Source organism: Mercurialis annua, linkage group LG7, assembly GCF_937616625.2.
Source record: "Mercurialis annua linkage group LG7, ddMerAnnu1.2, whole genome shotgun sequence".
NCBI lineage: Eukaryota > Viridiplantae > Streptophyta > Magnoliopsida > Malpighiales > Euphorbiaceae > Mercurialis > Mercurialis annua.
The window spans coordinates 1,138,702-1,160,370 of NC_065576.1; the positions used below are offsets into that span (position 1 = coordinate 1,138,702).

Consider the following 21,669-nt stretch of genomic DNA (forward strand, 5'->3'; position numbering starts at 1 on the left):
GAAGTTATATTATGTAATTATTTGACTAAACTTCAATATTATTTTATTTTTCTAGAAGATTAAATGGATAAAAATTAAATAATTATATTTTGGAGAAGGTTAAATGGGTAAAAATTAAAAGTTTGAAGGTGTAATAGAAAAATAAAATAAATTCAGGGGTCAAATAGAACAAAATAGTGTAGTTCGTGTGTTCAATAGAACAATTTATGCTTTTTAATTATCCTTCACGCGCTTCAAAGCGTTTGAAAACACGCGCTTTTGCCACGTTGGAGGAAAAAAGTCAGATCGGCAAAAAAGTTGCAGTTGAAGGGTTAAATAGAACAAAAAATAAAGTTAACAGGTCCAATAGAATATCAAATTAGTTTAAGAGTTTCAGAGAATAAAAGTGTATAGTTTAGGGATCAAATGATGTATTAAGCCATTGTACATCTATGTATGCTTTTTATTGGAAAATTTATCTTTAAAATTATATCACACGATACTATATACTGAACCTATAAACATATATTTTGATGAATAAACATATTATATCAAAAATATATATAGTTTGTTGTTGCATATCAAAACTATATTCATTGTACATAATCAATTTATTTATAAATTATATTAGAAATGTATTACAGTATATTTATACTATATATAAAAGTATAGATGGGGGAAAAGGGGGGAGACACGCACATTTATGTTAATATCCTTTTTCACTTATAAAATTTAATTATTAATTCAAAAATATTAAGATAATCATTAAAATTAGCTAGAGTACTACCTAAAATAACTATTATGTTAAAATAAATTAGAATACTAACCAAAATAAACTAATATATTGAGATAATTGTATAGAGTACTGATTAAAATAGAATACTTTGACTATTTAATGATTACTATTTTAATTATTTTTTAATTGTATAAAATTTTAAATAAGATAAACTATTTCAATGAACTACTAATTTAATTTTTACTTTATATTTTCTTTTAAAATTATCTATAATTATAAAAATTTGAGTACCAATTAATTCTTTTTAAACAATTCAAATAGTCATCCAAAGTATTTAATAAGATAAACTATTACAAATTAACTATTATTTTAAATTTTATTTGATAATTTGACGAGTCACACTTCGAGTCACGTGTGAAATATGCTAAGCGACACTAGTCTATGTAAACTAGGAAATGTTCATCCGACAAAAATAAACTCCACATTCTTGCACGAAGATACTATTAATTCACTACCACCAAAATACCGTTTTCCCGGCAAATTAATAGAGATGGTTTTAGAATAGTGCCATTGACTTATAAAACGCATGAGTTAACGATGTTATTTCAAGACGGTTTTAAATTTCGTAGGTACATTGAGACGGTTTAAACGTCTCTATGTATATTAAGGGTGAAAAAGGAAATTTTCAATTCTCTTTCACGATGCTCTCACTTTTATCGCATTTTATCATTTTCTCAACGATTGAAATGCTTCGTCTTCGATCCTCTTTGCTCTTTTTCAGCCATACTGTAATACCCAAAAGATTTAAGTATTTAATTGGGCCACGTGTCCCGCTTTGAGTCGCCGGAGTGGCGATACCGGAAAGTTTTCCGAGAAAATTAAGATAAATAGATTTTATTAGGTCGGTTTCGAGAAGTTAACAACGAGGTAGTTGGAATTGGAATTAAAAGGAGAAAGGTCGAGAAAAGTCACGAAACAAAGTTCAGGGACTAAAGTTGTAATTTAGCCACTACGTCTCGAAAATGGAAAATTGTAGGTTTTGACGGAAAAATATTAATATCGGGATTCATATTATTTATTGGATATAAATAATACGTATAAGGTATGATTAAAGTATTAATTGATTCGGTTATGAACTAAATTGAACAGAAGAAAAGTTTAAAGGATACTTTGTAACAAAAAAAGAAAGGAGGGATCAAAGTAGAACTTTTACCAACATATGTATACAAACCACATTTGAAAGAAAGAAGAATCAGGAAAGAAGAAGAGAGCTCCAGAAGCTTCATTTCGTCGATTACGATCGTTTCGCCGCCGTTTCTCCATTCGACGTCTAATTCAAGCAATTCTCTCGGCAATCTCTTCAGAATTGAAAACTCTATCAATCTCAAGCTTCGTTTTAAGGTAAGATTTTGGATTTTGGTGTTGAGTTAAGTGAATAAGGGTTGTTTTAGTATAAGTATTATATATATATTGAATTTGTCGATATTAGCCTGAATTCAACGTTTTTGGGGAAATGAAATTATGGGTTTTGCGTAGAAAGGGGTCGTTAGCATGTCGGGATGGGTGGAAACCCCGGAAATCAAATTTTCGGGGTTGTGCACGTGGTGCACGTATGAGCGAGCACTGAAGGCACTAGATGTGGGCTAGTACGAGCATACCACCACATCGACCTTATTATAGAGTGGATAGCGGTCACTGTGAGTTGCACTTTACTTTCGTGTATTATATATATATTTAATATTATATTTTATTTATACATGTATTGTTTGTACGCATCACATTATATATGATTTGAGTAAATATTATATGTTTCTATCAAGTTTATATACGAGGAACTAGTATGCGATCCCAAGAAACTAGCTACTTATGAGTGTCAATGGGCTGTGTGATCACCAGTATCGAGTCAGTCTAGTATGTTTGCATATGAGAGATGATTTGATATGAATTTGATATGAATATGATATGAACATTATGAATATGAATTTCTAAGTTGGACAATGAACTCGATACGAGTGAGCACTTAGTTGTAGTGTAACCTGGAGTCCCTGTATCTAGTGGGTTGGACCCACAACTTTGGGATTAAAAGATTAATAAATTCGATACAAGTGAGCACTCGGTTACGGTATAGCCTGGAATCCCTGTATCTAGTGAGTTGGACTCACACTTTGGGATTATACAGTTGTTCGCGAGTATGAATTGAGCATTCGTAAGTTGTGTCGCATGCTAGGATATTAGTTTCGAACGGATCAAATACTTGTTTAATATGTATTATTTTATATTATTGTTTTCTTGAAATGCAATGCTATTTTTTATAATAATACTGTTAGGAAACTGCAATCTCACTCAGTATTTTTCCAAATACTGACTGCCACGACCCAAAATATTGAGCCGCAGTCGGCGCTAGGGAACGGGAGTGGTAGTTCCGGAACCCGTAACACGCCTTATACCACTAATAATTTTCGCAAATAATAAATAAATAACATTAAACAACGGAAGCAAATATACATATATAACACATAAACAAATATTTACACTAACTGTTCAAAAACCTCGCGGGCTCTAGTTACCATACCTTATACGAACTGGCCTCGTGTCATTATATACATCAGTTAGTGAAACTTATCACCGGCATCTGGGGCCGTGAATAAAACATAAAACACATAGCATGTCAAAACGTATAAACAAGACAACAAATAATATGTACAATCAAAATGTACTGCTGTCTAGGCTACGACTCTGTCAACTCTGGACCACTACTGCAGCACTCACAGAAGTCAAAAACTATACATACACAGCTGACTTCTGGACTTCAAAATTGGCTTCTAGCTAAGTCCACACGCTAAGCACCTGAAGACATCAAAGGTGAGGGGTCAATATTTTGGGAAAATACTGAGTGAGTTTGCATTTACTAACGGTATTATTATAAAAACATATCATCGCATTTCAATGAAACAATAATATAAAAGTAAAACATATAAACATGTATTTGATCCGTACGAAACTAAGATCCTAGCATACGACACAATTTTCGAATAATCAATCATACTGATCCAGATAGTCCGACCCGGGAGTGCTCACACTCTACCTCGTCGATCGCGACCTATCTCTCAGTCCCAAAGCGTGAGTCCAACCCACTAGATACGGGGCTCAGGTTACACCATAGCCGAGTTCTCACTCATATCGAATTTATTATCCAACTTCAAAATTCGTATTCGTATTCATAATCATGTCATATCATGTCATGCATGTATCAATCATGTATTATATGCAAACACACTAGACTGACTCGATACTGGTGATCACACAGCCTATTGACACCCAATAGGTAGCTAGTTTCTTCGGATAGCATACTAGTTCTCGTATATAAACTTGATATAAACATATAACATTTATCAAATCATATATTATGCGATGCATATAAACAATATACATATCTATATAAAATAACTTTAATATATATGATAACTTGTGAAACGACGGCTGTTCTCTAATCCGGTGGTGGCTTCATGATCGTACCTGAAAGGCACAATACAACCGTTAGAGGGGTGCCGGAAGGAGATTCTGGAAAACCACTCCGACGGTCTGATTGTTCTTTTTTGAGATTGTTCATCTGTGTTGTTATCAATATATATAATACACGAAAGTAAAGTACAACTCATAGTGACCGCTATCCACTCAATGAGGTGATCTATGTAATGATATGCTCGCACTAGACCTCGTCTGGTGCCCTCACTGCTCACTAACGCGTCTGACACATTTATAAGTCAAATACGTGTTTAGTACATAAACGTGAACCTTATAAATCTAAACCCTATGTTATCATTCTTTCACTTTGTAAAATGATTTATATGTCGTTAAGCGTTAATCAATTCCATATACGTTTAACACCCTTCGAGGTATATTACTAATCGTTTATACTTTGGTTAAAACGTCAACTTGAAATCCTAATTCATATCGTTAAGTTTGTCGCTCGTTTCATATGTTTTCAGAGTCCATATAATATTTCTGGGTTGAGCTAGGTCGTGTCGGACCTCGACACGACCAACGGGGGTCGGGGACGGCTAGGCACATCGTGCCTAGCTTCTCTCACGTCGTGAGAGAGGGTCTCGCATCGCGAGACCTTGTCTCACGTCATGAGAGAGGGTCTCGCGTCGCGAGACGTGTCTCACGACGTGAGGCACCCGTTTTCAGCCCTCAAACGTCGATTTTTACACCGTAATCCGTCCAAAACCATCCCGACATGCTTATATACGCATAAACCTTAAAACCCAACTTCGAAACGTTCAAAAACAACGATTTTAACATCTTTTACGTGAATTCGATTCGAACCTAAACGGCACAACATCAAACAGCCACCTATTATCCATTTCTCACCATAAAAACGTTCAACTTGCCTTGTTTTAATGCTCGGGGAAAATGGAGGACTGAATTCCGAAGAGATCGACACCAAGAACGCGTGATTCCGACGAGAAACAGCGAAACCGTGTTGATCGCAAGATGATCGTCAAAACCCTCTCCTGAAGCTTCCTCACTTCTCTGTTCTTATCATTCATATCATCTTCTTATATATATGTTGTCTAAAGGTTTGTTTTAATCCCTCATTTCTTAAACTTAAACCATTTCTCTTTTAAACTTCTATTTTAACGTATCTCTTAATTAATTGGTATCTTAATCTTTTTGTTTACGTATTATTTGTATCTAATAAACAATACGAACTCCAATATTAATATTTTCCTGTCAAAACCAATAAATTCCCATTTTCCAAACATAGTAGCTAAATTACCATTTTAGTCCCTACACTTTATTTTGGGACTTTTCTTGACATTTTTCCTTTTAATTCTAGTTCTAACTTTATAACTGAATTATAATATTAAATTCCTCGCAATAATCTTTTTAAAACCGACCTACTAAAATTTTACTTATTTTAGTTTCTCAGAAAACTTTCTGATATCGCCACTCCGGCGACTCGAAACTGGACACGTGGTCCAATTAGCTAATTAAATATTCTGGAGTATTACACTGACCCCTCACTTTTAATGTCTTTCAGGTGCTTAGCGTCTGGTCCTAGTTAGAAGCCAGTTTTGGAATCCGGAAGTCAACTACGTATATAGTTCTTTGACTTCCGTAGTGCTGCAGTGGTAGTCCTGTGTCGACAGAGTCGTAGCCTAGACATCAGTACATTTTGCTTATATGTTTTACTTGCTGTCTTTGTTGATATTTTTGTAGGCTATGTAAGATATGTTTCACGGCACCAGATGCCAGTGATATGTTTAATACACTAACTTATGTATATGGTACCGCGAGGCCAGTTCGTACAGGGTACGGTAACTAGAGCCCGCGAGGTTTCCGAACAGTTAGTGTAAATATTTGATTATATGTTATATATGTATATTAGCTTCCGTATGTGAATGTATTGTATTATATTTGCGAAAAATTGATAGTGGCTTTAGGCTTGCTACGGGTTCCGGAGCTATCACTCCTGTTCTCTAGCGTCGGTCTCGACTCAATATTTTGGGTCGTGACACATACATGATACAACGATTCATGGATGATTCAACGATTCATGGATGATTCTTTTTCTATACACGATCTTCTTCTTTACTGATTTTTTTCGTCGATTCAGAAATCCATATACTGGCTTGGGAATCAATTATGAGGTTAGTAGCGAGATTAAAATTGATTTTGATTTTGTTTTAGGTTTTAATCCATTGATTTGATTTTATTTTAGGTTTTAATCTATTGATTTTGGTTTAGGTTTAGGTTTTGGCCTACTTTCCTCTTCCATTTGCAGATCTTATTTTACCTCTTCAATTTTAGGGCACTGTCTTATTTTCAGTTACATTTTTTAATTGGAAGCTTTCTTAATCCTAATTTGACTCTTTTGTTTTGATTGAATTGTACTTTGGGATTTGAGTGCAGGGCTCGAGCTTAAAAAAGCTGGGCAGTTAGTTACAAAATTAGCAAACAGAGTGGGGTTATCTGTTAATGATATGGAAAAAAAACTAAAATTGAAGAGGTAATTCGACTACATTGTTAAATTTTGAAGTTCATGAACTGACAAAAATTTCATTATTTGAGGTTGTAAGTAAGATTATATGGTTGTTTAATGTAATGTATATTAAGGCACTAAGCTTTAAAGTTAAGGTTGTTTAGACATGGCTTAATACATAGTTTGACCCCTGTACTTGTACCCTTTTACCCATCTAACCCCTAAATTTAACGTCTCACCTATCGAACCTCTGAAATTGTTAAATAATCCGATTTAACCCATGAACTTGATAAATATGTAAGTATTGAACTCTTCGTGTCCACTTGTCACTTGAAACGTTCTAGAAGAAATTGTGTACGGAGGGGTTAAATGTTTACGTATTTATCAAGTTCGGGGGTCAAATCGGGTTATTTAACAAGTTCAGGGGTTCGATAGGTGAGACGTTAAGTTTAGAGGTTAGATGGGTAAAAGGATACAAGTTCAGGGGTCAAACTATGTATTCAGCCTTTAGACATAGTTTACATAATGTTACCTCTGATGGCTATGCAATGTGCTGCTATGCTTAGAGAGGCTGTTACATAGAACCATACATACTGACCATGTTCAGGAGACTAAACAAGTTCTTGATTCTGGTGGTTTTCAGAACCCAGGAATTTTCTAGTTTTTTCATGAATATTGAGATTCTGCATGTGCTACCTTATTTGCTTGTAACAGTTTCTCAATTTGTAAATTATCAGGTTATTTTCTTTTTCTAGTTTGTTGCCTAATATGCATTTGCTTAAATACGTAGTTTTGTGTATTTTCTTTTTGACTTTTCAAATCATTTTTGTTGATAATCTATTTGAGAAAATATAAAACAATTGATGCTTCAATGCAACAAATCAATAAATTGATAGTAACTACATTGCTTAGATAGTCAATAACAAAAAGTAAGATTTTGTGCACTCTAGTTTTCTTGTAAATTAAAGATCACGGTCTTAGCATCTGTTCTTTTCTTTGTCTGTATGTAATACCCTATATGAATTAATTATTTAATTGAACCACGTCTCAAGATTTGAGTTACTGTAGTGACGGTATCAGAGAGGTTCCCAAGAAATTAAGGTAAATAGAACTTTAGGAGGTCAGTTTCGGAAAGATTACTACGAGAAATGTAATATTATATTTCAGTTCTAAAGTTGAATTGGAATTAAAAGGGAAAAATGTCAAGAAAAGTCATGAAATAAAGTATAGGTACTAAATTGATAATTTACCCAATTAACCCTCGAGAATCAAAATTATAAGGTTTGATAGAAAATGTAAATTTTCGGATCACATTATTTATTGGATATAAATAATATGTATTCGAAGTAGATAAAAGATTAATTGATTCAATTATGGACTATCATTAAATAATTAACTTAATTTTATTAATATCTTTAAAAATAATAAGATGTAAATTTAAATAATATGATATTGATCAAATATAATATTTTAATTTTATAGTTCAATCAAATTAAAAGATAGGTATTTCTACTAATTTGGAGACAATTTAGTTATTTTTTACATACTAAAAATTAAATTGGAGATAATTTAGCTACTTATTCTAATTAGAATTTTAATTACAATAGTGATTAATTAAATAACTAATTAGTTAATGACTATAAAACCTTTATTTAGTAGTAAACTGAAAATGATTATTCAGTAAATTTGTTTGCCCCCCCATCCGTACTTTTATATATAGTACTAGTTTTTCGCCACGCGCTACGCACGTGAGCAATATTTATATGACCCGTTATTTAAATTAAATATTTATTAAAAATAATAAATACATATTTTATTTTAAATATATATGACCCGTTATATATTTATAAACAATTAAAGTATTAAATAAATATTCTAATTTTTTAAAAATTATATTATTGCTTTAATTTTGATTGAAATTTTATATAACCCGTTATATATTTTTTATAATAATTAAAATATTAAATTAAATAATTTGATTTTTGATCAATTACACATAAATAATATTTATATGGCCATTATATATTAAATATCATATTTTACTTTTTGATAAACAATTTCAATACCCAAACTTTTTGTTTTCAACTCATTTCCTTTGCATTTGCATTTAACAGCATAGAGACTTAAAATCAGTCAAATAAGCAAGAAACGACACTAACCGAATTCATCTTCTTCTGTATTTAGATAAACTTACAAAATAACTTACGTTAATGCTTAACATTATCACTCAAAACAAATCAATTCATAAGTTAATTAGCAGATGTAGAATCAAACTCTTGACCTATTTGTATGATCCTTTTATTTTATTTTATTATTATATTGATACTATATTTTTATTTTATTTATTCTCTATTACAATTAGACTTCTATTAGATGTTAATTTTTGTTTAATTTAACTTTTCCTACTATTCGTACAATGCACTTATATCGGATATTATAGCACGTGAATGATTACTCATTATACATAAATATTATATTTTAAATTTATTAAATAAATTTCTCTAAATTTTAATAAATTGATTTCATTAAAAATTAAAATTATAACATGTGAATGATTTTATTTGACCTGTTATATTCATTATATATTTTGTCTCTTAATGTTATATTATAAAATTAAGTTATATTTATTATGCTAACTAAATTATAAAAATAATTAAACTATTATTTAATTTTTAATTAATAATTAATTTAGTAAAAATTATATTATCTTTAGTATAAGTATTAGACTCCTATTTAATTAAACTTCTTACTCTTTTATTTGCTACATTTGTACATCAATTAAATTAATAAAGATTATTATGGTAATATACTACAAAAAAATATATAAATACAATAGTCTAATTAGTAAGGTCATCATGGAATAACCTATTAACAAATTTGGAAACAATTTTAAAATATATAAAAATGATAGCATCTCTCTTTGTTTAAATAATGTAAAAAGAATTAATTTACTGAGAGATTGTATTTAATTAATACACATGTGTTAGCAATCATCATGAAATAACCATCTGAAGTGCTTTAGTGTATATTTCAAATTTCCAATTTTCATTATGTATAAAGTATGGATTAGTTCTCATCAAAAAAAAAAGTATGGATTAGTTTTATTTTTACCGTGTCTTAGTTGTTCAAACTATAAACGGTGAACTTAATAGAGAATTTTGCCTAAACTCTAATCGGTGCACCATGCACTTTTTAAACTTTCGATTTTACTGAAACTCTATTTCAATCTTGTTAATCTGTTAATTTTATTCCTATGCAACTTTAAACTCTATTTCCACAATGTTGTTCGGACTAATTTTTATTTTATTTTTTTATATTTATTTTTAATTTTACCTTTTTAACATTAATTATACCTTTAATGAAACCTATTATCGTAATTTTGCCTATCCCTCCCTCTTCCCACATATAAGATAGTTATAGATTATAGATTATAGATAGATAGATAGATCGATAGATAATAGTATTTGACTGATCTCGAAGGGAATTTGAAGGAGGCTGGAATATTTCTAGGTATACAATCACTACTCACAGATCCACACGCCACCGGACTAACGAAAACCGCCCCTCCGTCTATGTAAATCCTGCATTAGCTAGCTCCAAAAACTTCTGCTTCTGCTTATGCACTGCTCGTATTGGTCATCCTTCTATAGTTTTATATAACCAACTCACTCCCTGGATTTGATTTTTTCTCTTAGCCATTCATAAAGATTATGTGTGTTCCAAACAAAATCCCAATACCGAGTCTTGCAATGTCAATATCAATGATCACAGTAGTACTGAATGTAAAAAACACAGAAAACAGTAAAATTTTATATAATTAATTGGGAGATACAAGAGTTTGGTTAAATGCAGCTGCCGTGTAATCATAATTTTGCCCTGACTGCGAAACAAACTTATAATATTGCCTTGTAACGTCGAAAATAGCTATCGCCGTTGTATTTAGATTCATTACAACTTGATTATTCTCGAGAACTCCAAATGGCATCAAGTAACGGCGACAATTGTCAATATTAGGAAAAGAATTTTTTAACTTAATCCAAGATTTCTTAATCCCATATTTCCTCATTTTCCACACATTTATATCGAAATCTGATTCTGTTATGCCGATACAAAGACACCCATCTAAAGAAGATATAAAGCAAAAATCATATGTATTTTTAGGGAGAGGAACTTCTTTGAAAATCTCATCTACCGAATCGAAACATAATATCACACTTTGGCCATTGGCCATCCTTTTCACATGCCAATGTAGAATTCCGTTTGGCAGAGTAATAACTGGTGTGTTATTATGTAATTTGAACTTGTAAGGGAAATCATAATTTCTTGTCTTCCAAGAAGATTTCTTCAGGTCATAAATTTGAAGATCAATTGAATTTTTATGCAACTTACTGGCCTCTGCTACCACAATTTTGTAATTGTGGTTCAAGCTATCGTAGCCGAGTCCAGCCTTATACATTTCCGGGGACCAATACCCATCTTTTCGGTCGATTTTTCTATGCTGTCTAAGAGTTGGATTCCACAAAATAAAACTTTCCGAGTGACTCGAAAGACTTATTAGTAATAAGCCATTGCAGCAACCAAACAGCTTAGGATAATCATAATGATCAAAGACCGGCTTGCCATAAATATTTTGAATCTCTACGAGCTCATGATCACCAACAATGCCGCAATTGCTCATAATGCGAAGAGTAAGGGATGGATGCAAGGTGTGTTTGTTCCCCGCTTGGATAGTTCCGTACTTCTGACCGGTCCGTTTTACGTGGTACTGAAGATGCCTACGGCAAAATTCTGGAGCCGAAATCAAAGAAGACCAATCGCTATGCACCGCTTTAAAGCGAACTAATGATTTAACAGGTAGTTTACATAGAATGTCGACTAGTAAATCGTCCGGTATATGTTTTTTCTTCGGCTTGCGCTTGAACAATTTGCGTAAAAGAGATACTATCATATCAAGCAATATGTAATAGATCTGCATAACGTTTTAGGAGGAACGCTTGGAAGGATTCGAACCTACGGGCTCTTTATATAAAAAAGAGAGTTTGAATTTTGGTTGGATTAAGAAATTTGAATTGGATTAGGATTGTTAGGATCGAATCAAATAACTAATTCTAAATAGGTAGTGGAATTCAACCCAACATAAAATTGTCTAATCTAATATATGACTACTTACCGGAACAATGTACCTAAATTTACAAGCAACCAAGCCATATAAATGCAATGCAATTACAATTTTTTTTATTTGGTCTGGTTAATCTCACATATAATATTTTACTAAGAATTTAACTTTTATAGCAAAAAGAAGTTTAATTAGAATAAAGTTAGTTAGGAATTTAAATAAAAATATATCTATGTAATTGCTTAAATAGTACTGTTCCACACATTTAATAGAAACAAAATAAATCTCCTTGTGCCTATAGAAAGTCATCCATTTAGATGTTTATTTTTCATTCATGATGAAATCATTTTAAGTTGTCAGTCATGGACTTCAACCTGTTCCACAGAAAAATTTAGAATTTAGGAGTAATATGAGCCACATAGTATGAAAAAAAAATTATTATTTTAAATCAGCTTAATCACCAAAAAATGCCAAACCTATACGTTTTGTGTCAATTATAGCCAAACCTTTAAAAATCACCAGATTTAACCAAACCTTATATGTTCTGTTTCTTTTTTAGCCATTTTGAATCGAACCGGTTTTTCTGACACCGTGGCGTCCACGTCACCGAAACTAAGCAATTGGCTGGCATGTCAGCTGAAATATTTAAATAAGGTTTGGCTATAACTGACACAAAGTGCATAGGATTGGTATTTTTTGATGAATAAAACTAATTTTAAAATTAAATAATTAAATGATTAATTATATTATAATAAAATTCATATATATTTAAAAAATAATATTTTTATTTAACGCTAATTAAAATTAATTTAACATATTTGAGGGATATATAATTAATTTAAATTCTAATAAAAATAAAAAATGTTATATTCATCTTAATTTTTTTTTTTAGATTTCAGGCGTCGGTTCTTTGACACCGCCGCCGTTTGAGACCCAATTGTTCGTCTTCCGACGAACAATCTGAGAGTAATATACACAACAAACATACGACAGTGTTCATAATTCAACTATACACACATAATTCATAAAAATAATTACTGAATAGACTGTTTATTTAAAGGACGAGTTTAATTATTTTCTCTTTTTTTTCTTTATTAGTATTAAATAGGAAATATTAATTATTTTTAAATATATATAAATTTCATAAATGATATAATCAATTTACTAATTATTAAATTTAAAAATTGGCTTGAATTTAAAATTAGGTTTATTCACCCAAAAAATACCAAACCTATATTTTTTGTGTCAATTATAGCCAAACCTTATTTAAATATTTCAGGTGCCATGCCAGCCGATTGCTTAGTTGGCGGTGACGTGGATGACACGGTGTCAAAAAAACCGGTTCGATTCAAAAATGGCTAAAAAAGAAACAGAACATATAAGGTTTGTCTAAATTTGGTGATTTTTAAAGGTTTGGCTATAATTGACACAAAACGTATAGGTTTGGCATTTTTTGGTGATTAAGCTTTTTAAATCCAACTATCCGATGAATTATTTACAATAACAAAATTCTAAATTCTAAAATCTAAAATCTAAATATAGATATCAAAATCAATAAACCAGACAATATAATCTAATATTGTAAATTAGGAGATACAAAAGTTTCGATAAATGCAGCTACTGTAAAATAAGGTCTATGCCCCGACCCCATAATAAACTTATTTTGTTGTGTAATAACATTGAATATCGCAATGATTACCCTATCAAAATTTGCTACAACTAGATCCTTTTGAAGAAATCCAAGTGGCATCAAGTAATTTTCACCTCCAATTTCAGTATGCAAAGAAAATTTTAACTTAAACCAAGATTTCTTGATTCCATAATCTCTCATCTTCCACACATATATTGGATGCCAAAAATATTTTCTTATGCCTATACAAAGACACCCGTCTAGAGCAGACATACATGTAAAATCAAGTATATTCTCGGGTAGATCGATTTCTTCGAATTTCTCCTCGGCCAAATCGAAAGATATAACCACACCTTGACCATTGTTTATCCTTTTGACATGCCAATGCGGGATTCCATTTACGAGACTAGCAGCTGGTGTGGTAAATGATATGAACTTGTATGGGAAATTATCACATTTTATTGTCTTCCATGAACTCTCCTTCAGGTTATAAATTTGAACTTGGATTGAATTATTTTGCAGATTAGAGAATTCCGCCACCACAATTTTGTAATCGTCATTCAAGCTGTTGTACCCGAGTCCAGCCATACACATATCCGACCTGTTGGTAATCTGCCTGTCGATTATTCTATGCTCTCTAATCGTTGGGTTCCACAATATAAATGAGCTTAAGTAGGGTGAAAGACTTATTAGCAATAAACCATTGCAGGAACCAAGTAGTTGAGGACGCAAATAATATCCGTAGCTCACTTCACCGTAAATTCTTTGGATCTCTACGAGTTGATGATCATCAATGTGGATATTGCTCATGATGCGAAGAGAAAGAGACGGGTATAAGGTATGTGTGTGTCCCACTTGGATGGTTCCGTATGTCTGATCAAGGCGTTTAACGTGATGTTGAAGATGTCGACGACGGAGCTCTTCACTCGAAATCAACGAATACCAGGCTCGATTCACCGGTTTAAAACGAAGCAATGACGGAGCAGGTACTCTTGACAGAATGTTGAGTAGTATTCCATGTGGTATATGTGGCGTACTGGTACTGCTATTTTGTTTCTGCTCCTTGGGTTTGAACAATTTGTATAATAAAGAAATTATCATGTTTAGGTAAGCAAACTGCATATTTAGTCATGCTAATGCTGGTGCACAGTTTAATTATATAAAGGAGGAAGTGGAATTTTGGTTGGATTAGGAAATTTAGTATGAGTTGGATTAAGATAATTATAATTTAATCAAATAACTAATTCCAAATAGGTATTTGAACTAAACCAATATTACTCAGAAAATTGTCCAAGAAACGACGCCGTTAGGTTGTAGAATTTAAAATGAGTTGTTCATAAGTCATTAGCGTAAAACGTTTTCATATGCAAATGACATCATGCTTGTTTTTTAATGATAAAATAACATTAAATACCTGCATTTTGCAAAATAATACACCAAAAGTTGGTTTAAAATCACCCACTTTCCCTAGGGCCTTCGATCACCATCATCCCTAACTTTCATATGAATCACCCACCTCCCTAATTTTAGATTTTGCGATCACAAAATTGGTTTTTAACTAAAATACCACTACGTGTAATTAAAAAAATTACAATTCGATCTGTCCAACAAAATTAAATTTAAAACCACGTATAATCAAATCTAAAATTATCTAACTAAACCTGCCGCCACTCATCCACCGGAAACCACCTCCACGAGCTCGTCTTCTCAGATCTGTTCTACTTGTCGTCTAACACTGAGAAAACGAGCAGCTCTTTGCTTGAGGAGCTATTGTTCCTCAAGCGAAGAGTAGATTCCGAGAAGCAGATTTACTCCTTGGAAGAGGAGGAGCACTCTGTCAGAAATTAGGCGATGGGTGGGTGGCGACGGATAACTGATGCAGTTTCTAGTGGGTGTGTGGCAGCAGGTTTGGTTAGATAATTTTAGATTTGGTTATAGATGCTTTTAGATTTGATTTTATTAGGTTGGATCGATTTCTTTAATACGCATTTGTGGGTATTTTAGTTATTTTTGGTATAAAATGAGTTTTATGATCGTCAAATAGAAAATAAGGGGATTTCTAGACCAAAAATGAAATTTAGGGACGCTCATGATTGAAAGACATAAAGTTAGGAACCGTGGGTGATTTTAAACCACCAAATTTAGGGATGTAAATAAGTTAGGCTACTCGTGTATTACACATGAGTTATCCCAATTCGGTTAAAAAATTAAAATCGGCTCGAGTTTAAATTATAAAGGCTTGTGAGAATTGTAAGACTAAATAAAGACTAAATAAGCCTTTTGCACACATAAAATAGTAATTTATATATTCCATATTTTTAAAATGTAAAGAACCAAGAAAAATTATAATTTGCTAAATTGCTTATGATTAATCTATATATTTATATAGTTGAGAGACCAAAAAAGCACTTTCATGAATTTCCAATTTAGATAAAACACTTATGTATTATTCAAAAGTTATTATTAATAAATTATTTTTATTAGTGTTCCAACTTGAATAAACACTTGTGATAGGCATTTTCATGAAATTGAAATTTAAATAAAATACTTATGAAAAAATTTGAAAATAATTATTAATAGGTAAGTTATATTAGTTGTTTAAATTAAATAAATCATTTATTTATCATTAAAAAATTATTAAGTTTAATGGTGTAAAAATCACGAACTTTAGCATGTTTTGTAGATTTAACATAAAATTTTAATTTTGGCAAATTAATACATCAATTTTTGATTTTTTAAAATTTTAGCACCGAACAATTTTCGGTCTGAAAAATACTGATGTGGACGCCAGAACAGTAATTATTCTGGTGTACACATCAACATATGTTTCTCTATTTTTCTGAAGGAAAATGAATCGGCGTTAAACTTGTAAAAAATTAAAAGTTGGTGTATTAATATAGCAAAATTAAAAATTCGTGTTAAATTTACAAAACACGCTAAACTTTGTGACCTTTTTACGCTATTAACCTAAATTTTAATATATTAGATTTTATCCATTATTTGTATGAATTTATTTTTAAAATATAATTATTAATTTTTTTTAACAGAGGTAGATTAATTAAGAAAAGTATTACAAAGTACAAGAAAAAAGAACAAAACCGTATAGCTTGAAGCAAAGACTCCCTCAAAATCAAACTAAAGGATACCATGTTTCACTTCTTGTACCCAGTTGTGTGCTTCCGAATTTTGGGTACGAGGGATATATTGGACTGAAGTTGTAATGAAGGAATTTTGTAGATGCCAAATGTCTTCATAAATATCCTGTAAGGCCGCATTAGAACACTGCTTCGAGTTGATGATGTTGGATACTTGAAGAGCATCACCTTCAAAAATAACTTTCTTCCAATGTTGTGAAATGGCCCAATTCATCGCCTCCCGAAGTGCTAGCATTTCCAAAATCCCCGGATCCCAGATAAATCTGAACTGCGCCGAAAATTTTCCTCTTTGAATGGAATGGTCATCTTTAGCTATTATTCCAACAAATCCTCGTTGCTTCTAGTTGTCAACCGCTGCATCATAGTTTAACTTCATGAAGCCTGAAGGTATGATATTGGCAGTAGACTGTGGTGACTGGAAGGTTGGATTCCGACGAGGTACACTGTGATGGTTAATCTGGGACTGCTCGAATTCATTTGCGTCTGTTATGATGTATCGTATTGTGTCTTCAATTGTTGGTTCTTCTTCCCTAAAGATGAGAGTGTTTCTTGCATTCCAAATGTGCCACAAGGTGAAGCAGTACAAAGAGATATCTTGAGAGCTTGAGCCAATCTCTTTTAATTGTGATATCAGTAAACGACTAGTTATAGATAATATCACTGATCAATGCGTTAATATTATATATTAGTAATCAAAGTTATTTACCGCTTAATTAGATATATTAAATTTTAATTATTTACTTCTAATCATTTTGATTATAAGTTCTGATCAGTATTTATTTACTGCTCAATTAGTAAATTAGAGAGTACTTTATAGCAACTTGTATAAGCTGGTTTTACAGGAGGCTCAAGTTTAAAAAAAAATCAAACTCAACTTCATGAGAAATTGTTAGGTAAACCGAGTCTATTACGTCATCCGTATACTAAACCATTCATAATGCAACACCTCATTAAAATGATAGTAATATGGTAATAATTGTGCAATAAATGCTATCAAATCTTAATGGTGATATTAAGAAAACAAAGAGCACGATGAACAATAGACAAATACTGATAAAAAAAATGTATTATACTGATGAGTACAAAACAAAGGCAGTCTTTACATGATTTTGAGCATGAAATTTTCATTTTGAAAAAAAAACAAAACTTAGCCAATTATCACAATATAATCTGATAAAAGAACTAATGATGATGAGGATCTGGTCCTCCTGGAGAAACTCGATCGCTGGAAACATGATAAGAAGTAGACAACTTCTGATACTTCTTATATTTTGAGAGATCAAACCCTAATTCATGCAAAAGAAATCTGCTGCTATCTCCATTAATTCCTTGCATGGCACGTTTCCCTTTGAGAATACGTGCTTGACAATCCAGCAAAAGAACTGAAAACACCATCATGAAAACTAAGATCTTAAACTTGGCCATGAACAAGAATTGTACTAGTAGTTTTAGAGCTTGCATGTAAATTAGGGTTTGTAAAACCCTATTTATATACAGAAGAAAAATTCTAAAAATTCTAAAAAAAACTTTGGAATATAGAGAGACAAAAGATAGTGGGCTAGAACATGTAATAGACCGACAAAAGAAGATTGTCTTTTTTTTCTTTTTTCTAATTTTTTTTAATAATCTGTTGATCGATAACTGGTGCTATATATGTGATCTCCATTAATAAGCTGTCTGGTTCTCCCAGAAAAGGTTGAGAATAAGAGGGTAGTCTAGTCATCTATGAATTTATATTTGCTCTTATCACCACACATGGATTTGCATTTTTAAATTGTAAATTAAATTAACAAGATATTACATTAGTAAAAGACAAGAAACTAGCTTTGTACAGTAATTAAAAATGATTTTTGTTTTGTTTGTAAGTATTAGTTAATTAATTTATTCATTTGATATAAAAATATATGACCAAAAAGTAAAATTCTCACATGGGATTAAAGTTATGATGAGTCTTAATCCATATGGTAGCATATAAAATAAGATATCTTAGTTGTTATACAGCGTAGTGTATCCAACATATAACTATACTGTTATTATATGCTATTACAGTTATCATAAGGTGATAACCATTGTTCATTTAATTATGACCGATAACATGTTTGGTTTGAATCAAAATTTCGTCTTTGGATCAAATTTATTGTCTCAGAGTTTGTTAGTTGACTGGCGGAATGCTTTAATTAATGACTTATAACAGTTGGCTAAGACTAGAGAAGAATTTGCTCTTTGTATTTTTATCCTTTAGAATATATGGAAAGCATTCAACGACGTGGTATTTAATCAAATTCACTTATCGGCGTCATTGCAACAACATGATTAATTAGAGGTTCGCAGAAAAAACATATCTTAGATACCATGCCGAGTAATCTTTTGGCTGCACAAACTGTCCCATCTATATACGTGGTTACCACCGTCGAAGTTTTTATAAAGTTAATTTTGATGCTATTGATATGAATTTCATTAGTTTTGCAGTCAATAATTTTGCAGGTAACATTATTTTGACTGGACGTTTTTTTAGCATAGTGGTACCGATTGTAATAGAAACATGGTACTTTGGACATCGATAAAGGAAGTGTTACTAACAGATTATAAAGATCTAGCTAATTTTAATCTTTGAAGTAGATTTCCATATTCTGATAAATGCTACTAATTTCTCCTTATAGATGTCAAAGTACTATTAGAAGATATTTTCAATCTAGTTTCCAGTTTTCGGAAATTAAATTTTAATACGTGAGCCGTAAATGTAATTAGATGGCCTATTTGTTGGATAAAAAAGCCCTCGTCGATAACTGCTTTTTCAATACTCGACATTCTGTTGAGGAGTCTTCTTTCTATTCAACATTTATTTGAGTTGAATTTGAAACTGACTCACTCAAATGAATTGAGAAGTCATTTATCTATATATTTTTCACATTTTATTAAATAAAATTTAGCTTTTAATAAAGAAAAAAAAAGAAATAAACTCTACATGAAAAAAAACAGAAACAACTTTTCTCCTAATGGAAATCCTACTATGAATCTACAATGTTGATTGATTTATTTGGGACTCCTCGAGATTTGACTTACAAATGGATAGTGTTCCCTTCGATTAAATTTTTATTTCCTCTCTCAAATCTCCAAAACAGAAAATCTGAATATATTTTTCTTAATTACTATGTAAAAGTAAGTGTTTGATGTTTATATCAAGTGAACATACATATAATAAGTTGACAAGTAAATATTACTATTTACATGAAAATGACAACTAGTGAGCATTGTGGTAAGGTATCGTTTTCATGAAGAGTTTTATTGATGGCTTACCAGTTACCATTTAAAGGTATTCCATCTTTCCGACATATTTTATTTTAAACTTTTTTTCATTTCAATCCTACACATTTTTTAAAATCAGATATTTTTTGCTCGAAAAAAAAATCCTTCATATTTAACATATAAACTAACTAGGCCATTAATGATTTAAAAAAGAACGAATAATAATAATGTTAAATTTTACAATTCAAATTTACAATTTTCATCTCTCTTTGTTGGATAAAAAAATTGAAATGTAATATTTAATTAATTAAATATATACATTTCATTTTTAGTTTTTAAATAGGGTTTGAAAGGAATTGAAAAAAAAAAGAACTAATAAATTTTATTAGTTCAAAATCAAAGGACGTCCGAACTCATTTTTTTCATTAAGCACCTAATTGACTATATATCAAATAGCAAATACATATTTTATTTTATTTTCGAGTGACAAAAATCCAATTTAAAATATTTGAAATATAATTAAAAATAAAAATTGAAGATTTTAAAAATTTGAGTTATAATAAAAAAAGTCAAATAGGTGGAATAATTTTAGATGGTTAAGCCATATAAATTAATCAAAAATTAAAATAGTTATATCATTTTAATGAATGTAAAGAAAGGGGGTAAAAATATTAGGAGTTATCAAATTTTGGTTTTCTTTTAAAAGTAAGTTTTTTAGTGTTCAACTCACTCCCGAACGGAAGCCCAAGATCATAGTCAAATTCCGGGATATGGATTGCTTGCAACCCCACATACCTGGCCAGCAGTTCAGTCCCAACATTCCATTTATCAGATAGGAAGTAGCTGAGGTTTGAACTTGAGACCATCGGTGCCAGATGGCTGAATCTTAGACTCTTATACCAAACCTGTGTGGATTTTAAAAATGGTTTCCGCAAGACACTTTAAATCTGACCTAATAAGTTGATGTGTAACCAGAATACGAGTGTGACATGACAAGTGAGAGACGTAAACATATTACTATTAAGAGGTGATCAGTGGCGAAGCCACCTTGTGGGGAAGGTGGTCAATTGACCATCTCTTCCCCAAAAAATACTTAATTAGTACTTATAATTAGTTTAAATTATATTTATAATTCTTTTTTTTTTTGTAAATTAACCACCTTAATTAAATATTTCATACTAAATTATAAAATTTACCTCTTTTTTATATAATTTCTGGCTTCGCCTCTGGAGGTGATGCTATCCTGATTTCGCATAAACTTTTATTAAAATTTCAATCGATAATCAACAAGTTAAAATTCAGTAATTTTAAAGATACAAATTTATCTCAAATATTCTATTTAAAATTACACTAAAATTCAATAACTCCCCAAGTTTTAACCTTAAAAAAAGGCGTGGCTGGCTCCACGTAAGGCTATGTGTATATAGCTTGTAAAATGATTTTGCCCTAGCTAGTGATATTCATGTGGTGTAAAGAAAACTCAAAAGATTCTTATTTGCATATAATATGCATTCAAGACCAATAGTTCCATCAGAACATGATGATGATTACAGTTTCGTTGTGGATTACATGTGAGATTGCATTTATTATGCTGCTCAGACCAAATCTGATACGAGGTTAAATGTATAACTTATTCATAATCCATTGCTTGATATTTTTGTTTTGCATATGTATGCAACCTATAGTTATAGTTCTACATTACATATATAGTTTTCAAAATGTTATAGTTCTATTCGACCAACTAATTAACTAGTGAGAATTGTCAGTTCATTGAGCTTTCATTTGAATTATTATTTTGTTGTTGCATGTATCATGTAT

General features: G+C 31.1%; 2 protein-coding genes across 2 annotated transcripts; both read right to left on the reverse strand.

Moving 5' to 3' along the window:
* Positions 1-10,395: 10,395 nt before the first annotated feature.
* On the reverse strand, positions 10,396-11,652 carry LOC126655512 (F-box/kelch-repeat protein At3g23880-like). The gene is made up of 2 exons (XM_050349727.1): positions 10,610-11,652; positions 10,396-10,480 (listed from the first exon to the last, which is right to left on the reverse strand). The coding sequence occupies exons 1-2, from the start codon at positions 11,650-11,652 to the stop codon at positions 10,396-10,398; spliced, it is 1,128 nt and encodes a 375-aa protein (XP_050205684.1).
* Positions 11,653-12,176: 524 nt separating this feature from the next.
* On the reverse strand, positions 12,177-14,566 carry LOC126655513 (F-box/kelch-repeat protein At3g06240-like). The gene is made up of 2 exons (XM_050349728.2): positions 13,418-14,566; positions 12,177-12,194 (listed from the first exon to the last, which is right to left on the reverse strand). The coding sequence occupies exons 1-2, from the start codon at positions 14,549-14,551 to the stop codon at positions 12,177-12,179; spliced, it is 1,152 nt and encodes a 383-aa protein (XP_050205685.1). The 5' UTR covers positions 14,552-14,566.
* Between the last annotated feature and the right edge of the window lie 7,103 nt (positions 14,567-21,669).